This window comes from Abramis brama (assembly GCF_963993115.1).
Source record: "Abramis brama genome assembly, chromosome: 1".
NCBI classification, from domain to species: domain Eukaryota; kingdom Metazoa; phylum Chordata; class Actinopteri; order Cypriniformes; family Leuciscidae; genus Abramis; species Abramis brama.
In genome coordinates, this window is record NC_139963.1 from 2619930 (window position 1) to 2639084 (window position 19155).

Here is a 19155-nt window from a genome sequence, read left to right on the forward strand (position 1 = left end):
AACTATTCTTTCTTTTATTCTTTCATGTTAACTGAAGTGAATAATGCACTATTTTAACTTTAATCAACAAGTATAAATGATCATGACATTCTCACCTTATATATATAAAAAAAAAGAAAAGAAGAAATCGCTGATCCATTGCTGAGCTAGTGAATGTCTGAACTAGTTGATGCACAAAATCAATACCCTGATAAATACCCATATGGAAAAGGTTTGCTAAAAACATCTGTGATTCTTATATGTTCCAACAGAATATTGTAAGGGACATATATGCTGCAAAAACCACATATATAAATTGCATAATATTAATGTATTTTTAATCATATATGTCATATATGTCCTACATACAACTAAAGCCATATAGATTTTCATGATGTAAAAACATAGGAAAATAATGCTAATTTAATATGAATGTCCAGCATGGATGTGTATAAAACACAGTGCACTTTACCAATCAGTATAAGGCTGTACTTCACTCATGCTTGCTCTTATCTTGTCCTAAGTCGAGCCCTATGCCTGTAGTCAATCATACTGTATAATCAGCCTTAGATGAAACGCATTTAAACTACACAAGCACACATTTTAATTACAAAATTATTTATTAGAGTATATTCTAAAAGATACGTTTGCATATTTCACATATCAATAGTTTTCATTTTAAATCCTGCATCACCAGATTTAATTTTCATTTGTGACAATTTCTCTAAACTTTATCACAGAACAACTATGGTATACAACAGTTCTATTCTTAACCTACAAACATAAAACTTTGCTAAATGTCGAAGTGATTCTTATGCGTATCACTCTAAAAAATAATTCAGTGGCTTAGTAAATATCACAGTAATAATTAACTTTATTAACTTAATAAAATCTCCGAATATCATTTACTTGATAGTTTGAGTTGAACATACCGAAATAATTGACTAAAACTCCAACAATTAATTTTGTCTGAAATTTACAGTTTGAAGTTTTTCACTAAAATAATTTAGTATTTGACTAAGCAATTATTTATTTAAAATACGCTTAGAGCTAAGAAATGATGGAAATTTCACAAATATATTAGCTCTAATATATTTGTGAAATTTCCATCACATTATTTGGGAATGGGTAATTAAACTGATCTGTTTCAAGAACCACAAATAGCCTATTACTTAAAATCAATATTATTAATTTTTAACACGCATAAAATTAAATCAATTAAAACAATGCACCCCTCCCCCACCCTCTGACGACACTCAGCGGTTGAGTGAGCGCGCGCTGTTTGAGCTCTCTCCAGTCTTCAGAGAGTTCTCCTCTTCTCTTCTCAGCGTCGTTGAACTGGTGCATTTCCTCTTTGAATTTCAGGTATGTGTATGTTTTTATTTATCTGTATAATCATTAATGTGCTTTAAATCATTTTATTTAATGCGAAAGAACATAAAGAGACGCAATGTTACTCACGAGTTAAACGAGTGTCGACTCGCGCATGCCTTTTCCCGTGATTGTAACGCCTTGCATAAAAATCACACGACTATATTCCTAAAGATAATGAATATAACTAATTTGACTAATTTGGATGATAAAATGTCCTCAGAACTGTGCACTGTTTGTTTATTGGCAGGTTATGGTGTCAGTCGCGTTGCAGCGTATTTCGGCTGTGAGTGACGCAGGACGGCGGTGTAAAGTTAGAGGTTCCCCCGCAGAGGCGAGTCCGTCTCCGGCACGGCAACCAGCGCTGATCCGGTGGATATTGGATAACAGACCGGTTGATTACACTTGAATTACTTGAATGTTTAGGCCTAAAGGTTTAATTTTTACTTCGAAAATGTTTGTTACATGAGTTTAAATGTAGGCAATATTGTATACGTGTTAAAAATAGTATAAAATATGCTGTATTGCTGTAGGCTACGCATCGACAATAATAGGCGGTGGGCCGGACCTCGAAATTACGAATTTAATACTTACCTCACAGCTGTGTACGTTTTTTTTTTGCTGAGGTCATGTAATAAAATCGTATAAGTACTACAGACATTGTTTCCAACTTTGTTGTATGCACATTTGACGGAAAATGTCCTTACAAACTCTTACTTTTTTAAACCGGCAAAGAAGCAGGAGTACTAATCATAACGTTAGAAAACCTCCCGTTTCCTTGACAACCAATGTAAATAATGAACACGGATTCTACAGCGGAGGCATGTAATCTTTGTCAGTGACCAGAAAGCTGGGCGCATAGCTTATCTAACGGCAGATGAAGTAAAACCGTAAATCTTTATTATGAGTCCTAATCATAAATACTGTGCATGTTCACAATAACAGTTTAAATAAATAAAATAATGATTTAAACTATATGTTTTACTTCTGATATAACCATTTAGATTAAATATGCCATTCTCATTAATGGTGTTAAACACTTTAACTACATGAAATAATTACTGAGAAGTTAAAATTTATATTCAATAAATATAAATATTTGTTGTGGATGCAAATGCTTTTGAACACTTCTCCTCTGGCATGCTGTGTTTTAATGTTTTAACTAATTGCTTATCATGATAATAGCAGATTGTGCTATTATGCACATTTTCGTGCAAATAATGCACAACAAGGTCTATCTGTTTCCATTAAAAATATAAATCAATTAAAAATACTATTTGGCCAGTGGAAAAGTTTGAGAAAAAAATTCTCTAAAATGTTTTTTACACTATTTGATTTATTCATTCAAAAACAAGGCAAGGATAGGCTACTAAATTATTTTTATTAATAAAATGAGAGCATATGAATAAAGCGGAGTGGTGTGACGCTTAAATATAAGTTAAAAAACTTAAACATACGTTATATATATGTGTTATTTTATATACGTTTAACACCTTACTAGTCAGCCCCAATTTTGGCAAGTGATGCATACATGCCATACCCAAAATAAAAAGGTTGCTGCTCAGAAGTCATTCTGAATAGACACATAACCAACATATATTTAGAAATCCAACCCTTGAGAGTTTACAATTCAAGACTCAAAATTAACCAGACTGTTATTAATATTGAGATATATAAGCTCAAACATAGAAACAAAAACAACAAATATTAAGAATATATTTATTAAATGTATAAAAATTTTATGTGAATTTAGGATTGCAACTTATAACCACAACTAAAACATGGGGATTTTTTAAAGACAATCATCCCGCACATCCTATTCTATAATAAAATCAGCTAATCGAATATTCGAAAATCGTGACTCATCCCTAATTAATATAGTGTTATTGTGTAAGTGGATGACATGACAAGCAGCAAAAGGCAGTGCAATTTGTGTGTAAGTGGGGTCAAATGTTCATAGCAAATTTAAAAATAAACCAATGTAGCAGCATCATAGTGTAAACTACCAGTGTATTTGTGCAAGAGTCAGTCAGCTGCCCTTAGGTTATTGGAGGGTGGGGGTGGAAGGAAGAGGCTCTCTATGATTCCCCTATAGAAAGTTAAGAGGATGGATTTTTGGGAGATGAGCCTTCCTCAACTGTGGGAGGAAGTGCAGAGGTTTTTGGACTTTCTTGGCCAGGTTCTGTTGGTGGTGTCGATAGATCAAGAAGGGTCATCTGTGATGTGGATACTAAGCAACTCTGTGATCTTGACCTGCTCCATCATGGTGCTGTTGATGTGATGATTGTCAACGATCACCTCTGTAGTCATTTGGGTGTGGAGAGATATGATGTAGTCCTGTCCGTGTCTGTGTGTTAGATAAACAACTGAATTATATTCAGATAAATAAACACAGAAAGCGCACATTACTAGATAATTTTAAATCACACTTTTCATCTTGACATTTGTATTAAGATGCTAACCATCTTAAACGAGCTTGACAAGACTACTGCAGTTCTGACCACAAATAATTTTGTTAAATAGCTCAAAAACAGCCATCTTTAACTAAAATATTTTTCCACCATACCTGTTCTGTTATGTAGGTGAAGCCCAACCACTATCAATCGTGACAATCAACCATAATTGGCTTAAATAACTCCATGACCACCACTATAAAGTTGATTTGAAATCATTTCTTTGTTTTGGTTTGCACTCTTTATAGCTGATAATTAGTTAGCTTGCTGTAACCAACCTGGACATACCCTCCCGTTTACCCCGTGATTCTCCCTTAGTCAGACTTATTTCCTGCTGTCTTCCCGTTTAAATATTTTACCCGTAATTGAATACTCTTTGCTTAGTTCATTGTGTATGTACCGAATGATTATTTTGGATTAGCCTAAGCAACATACCATTAGACCTAGCTTTACTGCTCCACTACCAACATTCTTTCGTGGCTAACGTTACTGTTCTCATCAACGACAACGCATATATTCACGGCGAACTATAGCTTGCAGTCTTAAATACAACTTATATGAAAGCATTAAGATATAGGGGTGTATAATCATTGCAAAACAAATCTTACCTTGACGTTGTCTTGCCGAGACACACCGGTCTCTCCAGGTTGGGTTGTAGACTCATGGATTTGGCTTCAGATTGACGCGACGCCGGTTCAACGAATAACGTGATTGGCCAAATCAATTCAACAAGGTAACAACACAAGCGTTGATTGGATCTCACTCCGGCCAACGTTTGTGATCAGCAAGCGAAATTAAATCTATTTTTATACTTTAATGTGCAACAATTGGCGTTGGAAACAATCGGTAATCTTTTTGTGAATTATTCATACAGACAAATAAAAAAAATGAGCCACACAGCTGCTGGGTAACTGTCAAATCAAAAACTAAACGAGATAGACGGACTTGGCCCACTGCCTATAAAGGCCAATGTCATGTAGTTATACCGGTGGTTGTATGGAATATTTTTACAAAGTTTTAGAGGAAATAAAAAAGTTAATATTACTGGCATATAAGCACAGTTAATAGTACTCATAAATATTTGTTTCTATTTTTACTCAATTTTATTTGTTAATGTACCAAATGCAGTTACTCTGATCTATTTAATTTGTTTTACTTATATTTACTAATACAGTGTATTGTTAATACAGTGTATGTAATGGATTTCACTGCTTAATCTAGGCTAATCAGTATTCTAAGTGTAAAAATGTTTCACCAAAAAAAAAATAGTAAATCATATTAAAAGTTTTTAGAGTGCATCACCACCAGAGTTCATGTCACATATACAAAAACATATTCCAGCCAATTTTCAACATTTTAATCACTGTTCTAGAAACATGTTTGACTCAACTTTGTTCATTTGCAATAATATGTTATGATTTGTTTTGTTCACAAACAACAGGCCCAGACAGTTCACAATTAATGTAAATACACAGTGTTACAATGTCATTGCTTTTCAACTGCTCTTTCAAATCCTTTAGGAAAATTAACAGTCTTCCTAAAGGTCAGTGATACTCTGACAGTAATCCTCGAACCGGCTTCTGCACTGTACAATTTAAACATTTTGCCAACTGCATATAAGTGAATCAGATGTTGGTCATCAAAACATGAAATCTGTATGAAACGCATAAACAAATGACACAAAATGTGTATAAATTTTATATGACTTTAATTTGACTAGCATATGATTCAATATAAGAACTTTAAATGATTTATATATGAATTTTATATGAGTTTTATATATTTCTACTAATACCATACACATTTGCATACAGTACTTTTGTCATGTAAAACTCGTATAAGTCTTTTAACAGTAGTCATATATAACGCAAAAATCCCCTACAAGTTGTATGTGTGCTATTTAGTATGAAAGTGGCCATAATCGGTCTGATTTTGTATAAGACATGTATGGGCCTTACATGAAACACAGAAGGTAATTCTGGTCGATTTATGTAAGGAAGATATATGGTTGCTGTATATGAACCATGCAGGTTTTTTTCATATGAGTAGGTTGACTGGCAAAAAGTATTTTACGTATTTTGAAAATACAAAAATACTCATCTTAAATGTGTTCAAATACAAATTACATTTGATTTTTTCCAAAGGCTTTAAAATACAAAATAGTATTTTAAATTTTAAATACATGTATCTGAAATACTGCCCATCCCTGCCCGAGGGGTACATATGCCTCTTGCAAAGGCTTGAGCAGAGATCATTGGGGAACAGGCTTTGACCCCATAGGTGATATCTTTTCCCTTCAAGGTTTAGTCATAGAACATTACTGGAACAGAACAATGCATCCACACAGAGCAAACTTGAACTAATATAAACTTCTTCTTATGATTAATTTTCACACTTTTATCATATAGTGACCAGTGGTGTTGTAAATACCTAAAGAGTTACATTTACCAAGTAAGCATACATGTAAGTGGCTACATGTGGTGTGATAGAACTGTGTAGAAAGAACCTTTTTATTTTCTAAATAAAAGTTCCAAAATGTACACAACTTAAAAAACAACATCACATAATGTAAAGAAGTGGTCACAGAATAAGAATATGTGAATAACTAAATTTTGACAAAAATGTCAGATAGAACCTTATAATTCCAAGGGGACGATATGCCAAGTAAGAAAACATATAAGTGGCTACATGTGGTGTGATAGAACTTCAAGACCCTAGGCATAGTTGTCTATAAAAATCTCATACAGCAATCATGAGAACAGCAACATGAAAGCAAATAAGAACAACACATCAAAGCCTTGAACTCTTGATTAGTTTAATTGCATGATAACCCGATGGATGAATTGCAATGCATGTACATATTTATTCTCTGGACAGGCTTTCTGTCACACTATGGTTTTTGGCAAAAGGTGAGTGTGCACACAAATCTAATCACAATTTAATATCCCCTTTATCTTTATCCCTCTCCATTCAACTAGGAATGATGATGTTATGCATCTTCCATACTCACCCATCTATCTATCTATCTATCTATCTATCTATCTATCCTCAGGTGAAACCTTCAACTCATTAAGTTTTCAGTATCGAATTGGAAGCACAACACTGAGCAGGATTGTTATGGAGACTTGTGCAGCCCTAAGTTCTGTACTACATGACGAATATTTAAAGGTCCCGTTCTTTGTGATCCCATGTTTCAAACTTTAGTTAGTGTGTAATGTTGCTGTTAGTGCATAAATAATATCTGTAAAATTATAAAGCTCAAAGTTCAATGCCAAGCGAGATATTTTATTTAACAGAAGTCGCCTACATCGAACGGCCCGTTTGGACTACATCCCTCTACTTCCTTCTTTAATGACGTCACTAGAACCGTTTTGTGACTAACCTCCGCCCACAGGAATGCTCCCTCAACTCTACCGAAATTCGTTTATGTACTTGCGCACTTCTTATAACTTACTGTGTTTACTCAGCTCTTACGGTGATTTTCTGAAGTAAAACTGACGCTTCATCTTTTGTGTGATGTACAATAAACTTTATTAAACTCATCAGTATATGTTTGATCATCATTCGGACAGCAGACTTGTAGGCTATTAATAAATAATGGATACATACAAGCAGATGACAAATACGTTATAATAACCGTAATTAAACTACTAAACTATACCTGTTTCATCTCTATACAGCACTCTGACTCTGTAGGCATTATTGTCCGACTCGAAATGAACACCGTTACTGAGAGTTCCTGATATTATCATCATTCCGTGAGATGAAATTGTCCTGAGAGACTGAGCGCGAGCTCATGAAGCTCCGCCCCCTGGGTCGTCCAGCAGCAGCTCATTTGCATTTAAAGGGCACACACTAAAACAGCGCGTTTTTCTGTGCCCCAAAAAATGACAATTTAAACATGCTGTAAAAAATGATCTGTTGGGTATTTTGAGCTGAAACTTCACATACACACTCTGGGGACATCAGAGACTTATTTTACATCTTGTGAAAAGGGGCATAATACGGGACCTTTAAAGGTAAATTACTGTAATGGTCATATGTATAATTGTACTCCTTTTGTATTGAATAATCACATTACCCATGTCCACTCTGTAAGCAGAAAGCAGTAAGAATTTTTTTTTTTTATTTTTTTTTTTTTGATTGCACATCTTCTAAATGTAACACTTTGACAATAAGGTTTTGTTAACATTAGTTATGTGAGTAAATGTAAATGTAAGTAAAAAGGACATTGCACAATTATGTGGTTGTCTGAATCCTTGATGTTGTATTTATTCTGCTTTCAGCCTTGACATAATTGTTAATAAGCATTGGTTATTTGTAGTTATACCCATATTTTATGGTGGTTGAAAGAAAGAAAAAAAAAAACATTTGGTCAATTCGGACAGGAAAATGAAACCATTTTTAGCTGTATGGTGATCCTAATGATTGAATAAAAATAGCGCTTATTCAACTTCATTTGGTTGATCACCATGTCTCCATCTCACTTGTTTCACAGACACCACCAAGAGTGACCACACAGTCAGAGTGGAAGGCCATTTCCAAAGATTTTGCTGACAAGTGAGCAAGAATTCATAAGAAGTGGAACTTTCCACACTGCTTAGGGGCTGTGGATGGCAAACACATCTTCATTCAACCCCCGGCCAAGACTGAAAGCATGTTTTACAACTACAAGTCCAGGTTTTCCATCATACTTATTACAGTAGTTGACGCCCAATACAGGTTTGTGTATGTAGTGCAGGAACCCAGGGCAGAGTGTCTGATGCTGGTGTGTTTGCCCAATCAGACCTGAGAGTTGCTATGGACGCTGGCCTACTGCATGTCCCCCCTGATGATACCCTTCCCAACACTGATGTCACGATGCCCTACATGTTCATCGGTGACGAGGCCTACCCGCTGAAAACGGATCTCATGAAGCGCTATCCTTTTCGAAACCTGAGCAAAAATCAAAGGATTTACAATTACCGTCTTTCCAGGGCACGCCGTGTTGTTGAAAACACCTTTGGAATTTTGGCAAATCACTTCAGAGTTTTTAGAACAACTATTTGCCTGAATCCAGACAAAGTTGTGACCATTCTCTCTGCGTGTCTTTGCCTGCACAACGTTTTACGCAACCATAGATCTGATGCCTATGTGCCACCTGCCTATGTGGATTATGAGGATGCCAACCATCCGCTTATTGAAGGGGCATGGAGGAGAGAGGGAGCGCTACAGTCTGCATCAACTGGAAGAGCAAGAAATCCCTCTGTGGAAGCCAAGAAGCAACAACACACTTTGCCAATACTTTGTTTCACCTGCAGGGAGTGTTTCATGCCAAGAGGATATGGTGTAGTAATTGTATTGGTTATTACAATATATCATTTCTTTGCAGTAAAAATTTTTTTGAAATAAATAAAATATCTACTTCCTTTAAAATGAGTCCGCAAATAGTCTTCAGAACATTATTTTTTACTGCACAGATAACAACAGATGTTAGTCAAATGACCAATTCCCTGAAATCAAAACCAAACTATTGCATTCAAAATATATATTCAAAAATATTATTTATTATATTATTTTAAAAAACAAATGTTTTCTTAAGGCACAAGTGCATAAAGACCCTTCAGCATTTACTACCACATTAGAGGTAGATTACAAATTCTCCCAAAGTTGGATGGTCAACTACTACTGACGTCGAGCATCTTTACAAAAGAGAGTGGTGGAGGCAGACTATATGACTGGGCCTGGTGGTCCAGTCCACTTTGAGGGCTCTGCTGGGCCTGGTATACCTGATATTGCACTGGCACAGATGTGAAAGGCCTTGTCTGAGATGAAGGTGCCCGCACAAATGGTGGTTGGTACTGGCTTGCTTGCTCTGCCTCTTGAGCGTCATACAACATATTCATGATATTTCTCCTAAGTCTTAGCTGTAGTGCCTTATCTTTAACATTTCTAAGCTCGTTTGCTACTTGCTGGCCAAACATCTCCAGACGGTCATTATTTGTCGCAGACAGTGTTGAATGCATCTGTTTTAACAATGTAAGTTTTGCCATCTCAATATTACTGTCCGATGGCTTTGCCTTAGTTCTGCCCAACCAAGGCCTTTTAACAGTGTCACCAAAATTCCTGGATTGAAATTCCTTCATTTCCGTCATGTAGGTCAGAAAGGATGACCCACACGAGTGCCTCGCCGATGACAGCTGGTTCTGCCTGAAGTGTTTCTGTGAATGGGAAAATCCTTTCAATCCTCATTCTTTGGATTGGGTCATTGATCCAGATTTTTAATGGCGGTGGAGACTCCCCGACGCTGGCGCTACCAACAGGGGACAGGCCCAGGAAACCTCGCCTTTTTGTAAGACTGTTGGGATCAGTGGAATGGGTCCCGAGGCTGATGGAGTATGGTCTGGATTGCGGATAGAAGAGCCTTCCATAAAACATCTCCTCAAGGGCCAGCTCCATCTGGAAAGCGGTCCAGCTGTTATATAACCCCCTTGACCGTGGGAATTTTATAACAGTGATTCAAGTGTGCTGGTCAGGTGGGTCGCAACAGGTTGCACCACATGCCACAGGCCCAACCCATGTGAGTTGTCTTTGAAAGGGATGAGCATTGGCGTCTGCTCCAGCAGTTGAAGTGCTGGTGTGTAAAAAATAATCCTTTGCGTCTAAACTGAGTGAGAAGTGGTCCTTTATCAGGAACACTGCCTCGATCCTGGCATGTTTTCGGCATTGGGATTTCCTAGCCAGGTCATCCATGCTTTTAATGTAGGTGTGTACCTTTTGCAGTATCATTCTTGCGTGGCTCTTTATGTGGACACCGCAGGTGGCAATCACCCTGGTCACTGGGTGTTTGGTAGTCTCAGCCTCAGACGTCATGCCCACGGAACGTTGGCTAAACGTCTGATGCATATGGTACACTTAACTGGAAACACTTCAGGAATGTCGAAGTCGTCATCTGATTGGTTGAATTTTATCGGATTTCCGGGGGGCGCGAGTGTCGCGTTTATTTTCGGTCAGCCGGGAAACAAAGGGCAGACGTGTGATTGCGGAAGAAAAACTGTTGTGTTTACATGAGTGACAATGAGCATTTATCAAGATCAGCTAAACGTAGGATTCTCAAAAGTATGCGAGGTTCACGGCATAGACTCTTTAAGAGATGTCCAGGAGTTTTGTTTGAGGCACTTAGTGGAGACAAAAAGAGATATTTTAGCCTGTTTGCCGACGGGATTTGGGAAGAGTATTATTTTCCAAGCCTGGCCGACCCTTTGTCAGCATTTAGAAGGATTCCCAGCAGATCCAATTTTACTAGTTGTGTGTCCCCTCCTAACTATTATGGAAGATCAAGTGAAGTACCTAACTGAGAAGGGGATATCAGCCGCGTTTGCGGTCAAACATGAAACAACAGACGCTGACATCGCAGCTGGCCGATTCAGTATTGTGTTCGGTTCTCCAGAATTGCTTGTGGGTGTTAAAAAGTGGAGAGATATGCTTCAAACAGATGTTTACCGCGAGCGTCTCATCGGTATGGCTGTTGATGAAGTGCACACCATTGTTCTATGGTAAGTAATGGTATTCTTTATTTAAATCCTATTTGGTTGTAGTGGAAATGTGTGCATACTTAAACAAAACCCCTCTTGATTACTGTTGTCATTACATTTGTAGCTACTTGTAAACTTTGTCAGTTATTTATTGTGGGTATCCATTCAACTACAGCTGTATTACATAGATGTCCTTTTTATTAATTATATTATATTATATTATATTATATTATGAAATGTCAGTGGTTATGTCATTATTTTATAAAAAATTTACATGACAGATAAATTATAAAAGGAAAACTGCGTTGAATAAATACATGTTGATAATGAAATACATTATACTCACAACAACAAATATAATAACAAATGTTCTGTGTGTCTGTGTTGCAGGGGGGAACGCCATGGCAGTGATGCTCCATTCAGAAAGTGGTGTGGTTTGGTTGGTGAGCTCAGATCACTCCTGCCTATCTCCTTACCAGTGCTGGCCCTAACTGCTACAGCATCTTTGACAACACGCAAGAAAATAATGAAGCACTTAGGACTACAGAAGTGCTTAGAAGTCGTCAGAAGCCCTGATCGGAGCAACATCAGACTTGCAGTTAAAAAAGTGTCTTCTGATGTAACTAATACATTTTCTTGGCTTATCAACGAACTCATGGTAAAGGGCCCACAGACTGCACGTACTGTCATTTACTGCAAATCTATATCTGACTGTTCAATGCTGTTCCATGATGTGTTCCTTGCCTCCCTTGGACAAAGATCAGTTCACCCACCTGGCACTAGCAATGTGTCATCTAACAGAGTTGTTGACATGTTTCATGCAATGACATCAGACAGTGTCAAAAACAACATAATTCAGACTCTCAGAGACCCTCAGTCTGTCCTCAGTGGTGATGGCAACGTCAGCTTTGGGCATGGGAGTTGATTTGAAAAATGTACAACACGTAGTTCAGTATGGGCCACCAAAAGACATCGAATCATACATGCAAGCATTTGGGAGAGCAGGGAGAGATGGCTCTATGTCCCATTCCCTCATTCTTTACCATGGAAAGCAGCTTATAGGCATTTCAGAGAAAATGCGTGAGTATGTCAGTAATGTCGCTTCTTGTAGAAGAACACAACTAATGAACTTGTTTGATGGGGAGGTTGTACAGCCACTTGCAGTAAAGCATGCTTGTTGTGACAATTGTGCGAAAATGTGTCAGTGCAAGGAAAGTTGTGATGGTAATGCCAGTGACCTGGAACTTCATGCTGCAAAGCCAATTGCACACAAAGTGAGAACTGTCAGCAATCATCAAAGGGAATCTCTCCGTCAGATGTTGATGGACAGGCTTGAGGGAGACGTGGATCATGGACTATGTGGAAAGATTTCAGTTTACCACACATTGCAGGAACACTACTCAACAAAAGACCCAATGATTAATGAGACACTACAGTCATGTGAGACACTGTTTTGCATTGATGACATAATTTGCCAAGTTCATGTGTACGATTTCAATCATGCCAAGATCATTCTTGAAACTGTGATGGAGGTTTTTGGAGACTGAATCAGACATGGACAGTAACAGTTTTGATGACAGTGTCAATGTCTTTGAATTTGATGCGATGTCATTACATGACTGAATTAAGTCTCAGTTATATGGCACATGTAAGAGACATTTGATTTCTTTAATGTTTATGTAAATATGAACTGCTTTATTTCATAACTGAATGTGTTGTGCTACTTGTAATTGTCAACATGCTTTTTTTTGGTCAAAGTACAAACAATAAATATTCTTTGAATTACTGCATGTGTTGTTGAGAAAATGTCTTCAAGCATGAAACTGCACTACATTAATAGTTCAATATAAAAGTAAAGCTTAAAACATCAGTGTATATAAACATATTTAATAAAATTCTGGACACGTTATATATTTGTGTATAAGTATTTATTACTTGTAAACATATCAATCAGAATTGCAATTGACATGTATTTGTATCATAAGTTAAGATTCAGCAACTTAAAAAAACAAAAACTATTTACAGTTTTTACAATACAGTTGCTTTTTGTTTACAGTTTTTTTTTTTCTTTTTTTTTTTTTTTATATTTACTGTACATGTACAGCATGCTGCTCTTTACTCTTAAAGTAGCCAGAAGCTAAACTGCCCACTCAAAGAAATTAAAATGCAAAAACACAAACCAAAAAAATTCTATGTGACCAGATCCAAAGTCTAGGTAACCTTTAATTGCTCTTAACATGATGTCTACATGTTCTAGGTCAGGATGTTTTTTTTTGACCAATTGAAAGCGATGACATTTTCTCATGTGTTCTCATATCCAGCCAGTTAAATGTTTGGACGTGAGATTGTGAAGTGGATTGCCATTAAATGATGGGAATGCAGCATAACATCTACCAGGTGTGATTTTGTAGATTTCTTGTTGTTTTAGTACAGCGACCATTGCATCGATGTCTTCTTCCTTGGATGCCATTGTGTGTTTCCCAGACTCTGGACTTAGTTGAACATCAGCATCAAAGTTATCCATTAACTGTCTCTGCCTTTGAAGTGTTCTACTGATTTGCTGCGCAGTTTGAAAATTCACATTCGCACCCAAATGTGAGATGGCATACATCCTTTGTGTAACGAACATAATGCTCGCAATTCAGATCCAATGCCACATTTTTGCCAGCACCCCCAGTAACATTTACAGTTCTGTTCCACATCATTCTGTGGGCCACTCGTGGACTCTGCATTGCTTGAATGTCAAATTGTAATTTCAGTGCCTCCAAGCTGTACTTGTGTCTCTGGGCGTCTTTAAAATGAAGCATTTTAAATTTCCAAAGGCGGCAGGTCCTTTTTCCATCACCCTCTCTAGGAAGTCTAGGAAGTCACGCTCCAAAAGCCCCATCTTTAGAAAGGCACTGTGATAATTGAAAACACAATCTTCTTCTTGGTGCTGTTCTACAGCACTGGCACCATTTTTGTCTTTGTGATCACACACAGAAATGCCATGGTCCTTCTTGAAATGTTCTGTTAGATCATGTTGTCTTTTAAAAGGTGGATGGCTGCACCATGGCATCTGACACACAATTGGTTGAGGTACAACTGTACTCTGTGGAGGACTCTGGAGATTTCCTTTCAACATGTTATGAAATTCTGGAGATTCATTGAGAATGTATGTGTCAACAATGTTTAGGATTTGTTCATCAAACCAATCTTGCTTCTCCTCATTTGACAGAAAAGAGGTCGGCATGGATACTGGCATGTCATCCTGTGTGTGTAAAGAGAAATGATGGAGAACAACGGCAATGATCGATGCGTCCAGCACATCTTGAATGAAAGTGTTGCATGGCCTATAGTTGTCCCCCAAGGCTGATTTAGTCACATTGGTCCTGTGGACAACATTTCTCAGGTGGAAAAAAGAACCAAAATCACACTGTGAACTGGGACTGTAGAATCTTTTAAAAATCACATCATTGAAGTTCATGGAACAATGAAAATCCGCAATAACTGGAACAAGTCCTTACAATCTTTCAAATGATGAGTCTTCATTTGCTTTAGCTCTGATGGCTGCATCAGCATTCTGCTTGGTCAGTTGATCACCAGCCAAAATCACATGTACTACAGGCTTTGAGATGTTGTTTCCATTTTCTAGATCAGAAGTGTAAGGAACATATCGCTGATTGATGTACTGCACTGCTTTCACCATATCTGCAGAAACCTTCTCATCCACCTCAAGAAATCCCAGGGGAGTGATTTCAGTTTTTTGGGCCATAACGTCACTGTACATATGAGGAATGTGCCACAGTAAAACGTTTGAAAACTGCTTGAATGCGGTGAAACGCTGAACCACTACACGACCCACCAGTTCTTTAAATTCAGAGCGAAGCATCTGTCTGTCCTCCAAGTTTGGTAAAAGTTCCGACAGTGGCACATCCATTATAGACACAAATCTCTCTCTGGGTAAGAACTCAGCAGTCACTCGTTCATGGTTCCCCACCATTAGCAACCAATGGTAGTCCAGACATTGGTGGCTGATGGTCATTGTATGTGGTGTGAGATCCCACTGTGAGATCCAAATAATCAATTGTGATCTGCACTGGTGCTCTTGGTGTGTGTTCCTGTGAGAGAAAGTGAAAACAAATTAAAGTTAGAATGCAAAAATGTTCCTTTAATTGTTACATTAATTTGGATATACATTTTTAAAATATAATTTCATGGTCTACTAAACAGCATTAAATTAAGATTACAACATAAACTTAACTTTAACTTAACACAGGTGAGACAAAACACTATGTCAACCTTCATTATATGGTTTCAATGACATAATGCCATTTAAAAAAAAATATATGACTTCAGTGTTTTGGGCCAGTGATGTGACTGTTTATCCCAGACTAGATGCATTTATTGTCTATTCATTGTGTACAGACATTCGGTGCAAAATACAATCTCTCACCTGACACTCCAGCAGAACAGCAGTTGGTGACGACCCATTTGTGTGGCCTGATTCAGTTCTTCTAGAAGCAGTTGTGTCATGATCTGTGTGGTCCTATGAAGTGCAAAACAGAGATAAGTTAACATAACCACAGTTAATGGCTATTGTAGATTTCTATAAATGACATGTCATGACATTTAATAAGGTGAAAAAAATAGCTCTTTGATATTACAATTAAATAACATAAATAAATATTTCTATGTCGTACTGACTTAATTGTTATTTTTTCCTATGGTGGAGAAGGGCTTACTAATCAATATATAAAATATTACAACAAATATTACAAACCTCTTCACTTTCACTGCTGGTGACAATGAAGACTTCTTCCACTTCATTCTCTTCACGGTGGTATGTATGATCAGACAGGAACCAAGAGCTACAACCTGGATCATCAATCCATGACAAGTCTTCAAGGCTTGGGCTGTCACACACTATTTTTTTCCATTCTAAAATTCCGGCATCCCATGTCTCTGCAATCTCCTTGATCTTCTTTAGAGTTGCTGAGTGATTCACACAAACTCCAATCCTATTGAATCTATCGATGCATCTTTTCTTTGCACCAACATGTTTCAATACCATGGAATTTCGGAACATAGGAGATGCCATGAATCTTGACCTTGCTTTAAGAAGTATCAGGCCAGCCATGGTCACCTCTGGCTTCTTTCTGGTCCACGGTCTTCTTTTATGAACACTTGCAGCTTTTGTGTTACGCTTTGTCACACTGTTTGCTGCACTTGCACATTTTAGGAACTGGAGAAATGTAGGTGCTGCAGTCCTCCATTCATCCAACACTTTCTCACACCTAAACTCAGCAAGATGTGCACTGTGTTGTATTACAGAATGGAACTTGTTGCTTGTTAAATGTCGGCATTCTTTCTCAACTTGCTTGAGGACTACATCAATGACCAACTTGGACTGGCCAGGAATTTTTATTAAATTCTTGGCCAAAGCATTGTAGCGTCCCCTTGTAATATTATTAACAAGTGTCCTCATAGGTCTCTTTACATCCCTCTTCAGCATTTTCTGTGACGACTTAAACATAAGGACAGTTTGACTACCAACAGTATCCTGTACAGATGTTGACGCATTGTTTACCTCTGGTGACGGTAGATCGAACAATTCACGTCTCGCAGGGCTGCATTCAGAAATTGCAAGTCTCTTCTGCAGTTGTGTTGGCGTTGATGGTGCGCATCGTTTCTGTCTTGTCTTACTGCACATGTCATTTATATGCAATTTCAGTCGTACAACTTCTTTGGAAACACTATTGTACCTCATTAGTACACTTCGGCAAGATGTGCAGATCGCCAAACTTGTGTCATGAAGAACGCCAACAAACTCCTCCAGCACAATAGTAAATTCAGCTTTGTCTTTAGAGTCGTGTCCACAAAATAATCTGTGTTTGTTAGTTTTAGATGCTTTGAAGGTCTCTGAACAAAGTCTGCATACGTTTCCTACTGATTTACTCAGTGTTTTGATCAGATGTGGTAATGCAGACGCCATTGTTGTTATACGTGCACGAACAGATCAATGACTTACTGCTTGTTTTCTTCTCCTTCTTTGATTTTCTATGCTGACTGACTTGTTGCACGCCGGTCTGTTGTTGTGTGGACATTTCCACGCCCCGAAACGTGACGCTGAACGAAACGAACTGTAATTGGTTGTTTGACATGTCGGTCAAACGGCCTTATGGGCGGGCCTTGGCCAAAGAAAGCTGCTATGAATTCCAGACCTTCAGCCGTCAGTCTGAAGGTCTGGCTACGCGAGACTAGGTGTTTGGCAACCGTCATGTGGACATGAGGTGTGTTGGCATACATCTTTAAGAATGTTATTTTTGAATAATGTTGTGCCCCGTGGAATATGTCGATTACTTCTCTATCAACTGTCATGGGTTGACTATCCAAGTCGGACTGAAAGTTAGCAGCCTCTGGGATGGCGTTGGGGGTGTACAGGCTACCCCTGTGGCCCACAACTTCTTGTAGGCCGTAGCGTGACCACATAATGTCAACCCTGTGGTCCTTCCTGGAGAGTGTACACATTGCATGGCATGTTAGGCTTTCCACTCCTTGCCTGTTGACCAGAGACGCAAGTGCCATCAGGCTAGCTTGTTTCTGTCCAAACTTGTAAAGAAAACACAGGATTTTTTTAGTTGGATCCTGGTCAACTTGTCTGATTGCCTGCATTAACAGGTCAAGTATGAACTGTTGGTCGTCAGCCACAATATTCATTCTGGCCAAGTCATTGATGTTATTTTTGAACACAGTTGGACGCTCCATGTCTTTGGGTGGCAGGGTTTTCAATTTGGATGTAAACAAATGAAAACATAGTTGATCACTTGTGCAGCGTTGGCTCTCGCTGCCACCTCTGTTGTAAACACAGGGTGCGGATTTTTTTTTTTCTGCAGTGACACAGCAGATATTCAACAGGTAACCACCGTCGACAAAGCCTAAGGTGTGCCCAAAGGTCTTCTTTAGGGCAGATATCCTGGCAGCATTGAACTCATTAAGAGGGAGGTGTTTCTTCAATGCGTGCCAATCCGTTTGAAGGTTTGTCCCTACAACCTTGCCCACCAGCAAATAATGCATTGAAACCTTGACTGCGGTAATCTCTTTCAATTCTATAACAATGCCATCTATGTCGTAGGCATAGTTAAGTGTATCCCTAGGACTGTCCACCACAGTAGGGAAAAGGGGGATGTGGACATCCTCGTCCCTCAGGAAATGTTCAGCATCAGTGTGACTGTAGAACGTGTCAAGGAGATTCCTTGTATTTTCTTCGTCAGCAAAATGGAATCCATTTCCATAAAGGAAGTCAAGTTCATCATCTGTGCATACGAGATTATCTGCCATAATCAAGGCTGGTGAACTGACAGTACAGTATCCTATATAAATTCCCAAAAAACACAGATAATTAGTGCACTGTAAAAAACACAACTTTACTAAAGTTTAAAATAAGTTGTCTGTAACACAATTTTTTTATTTTTTTTATTCAGCCAATTCAACATTTTGTGTCTGTTGGAAACAGAAGTTCTTATTAAGAATAAACAGGTTCATATGTAGAATTATTTTAAATGTTTGGTCACCATTTTGGAGCTGAGTGTTTCTTTGGGCAGTTTGACTTGTCATTGTATGTGACTTTGTAACAGTGTTTAGCAAAACACATATTTTGTTGCAAAGAAAGCCATAAACAAAAATGATCAGTTGACATAAATAACAGCATCATAAAGGGGAATAGTTAACTCCTCTTATTCATGATCAAAAGTGATTATTTGTGAATATATATTTTGTTTAAAAAAAAATGGGCACCCATAGGAATGAATGGGAAAAACTGTAATTCAGAGCATTTTTTATTTATTTTTGTCCAAAAA

The 19155-nt window shown here is 37.8% G+C and overlaps 1 protein-coding gene across 3 annotated transcripts; it reads left to right on the top strand.

Annotated features, from left to right (window-relative positions):
* The first annotated feature begins 1151 nt into the window (after window positions 1-1151).
* Window positions 1152-13107, top strand: LOC311091966 (ATP-dependent DNA helicase Q1-like). 3 transcript variants are annotated; one of them, XM_084128155.1, is made up of 5 exons: window positions 1152-1344; window positions 1601-1784; window positions 8302-8483; window positions 8590-11338; window positions 11708-13107. In XM_084128155.1, exons 4-5 carry the CDS (start codon window positions 10860-10862, stop codon window positions 12240-12242), a joined length of 1014 nt encoding a protein of 337 aa, XP_083984281.1. In that variant the 5' UTR covers window positions 1152-1344; window positions 1601-1784; window positions 8302-8483; window positions 8590-10859; the 3' UTR covers window positions 12243-13107. The 3 variants fall into 3 exon arrangements, with proteins under 3 accessions (XP_083984281.1, XP_083984280.1, XP_083984282.1); XM_084128154.1 differs by having other exon boundaries at window positions 8302-11338; XM_084128156.1 differs by having other exon boundaries at window positions 1601-1744; window positions 8302-11338.
* The last annotated feature ends 6048 nt before the right edge of the window (window positions 13108-19155 follow it).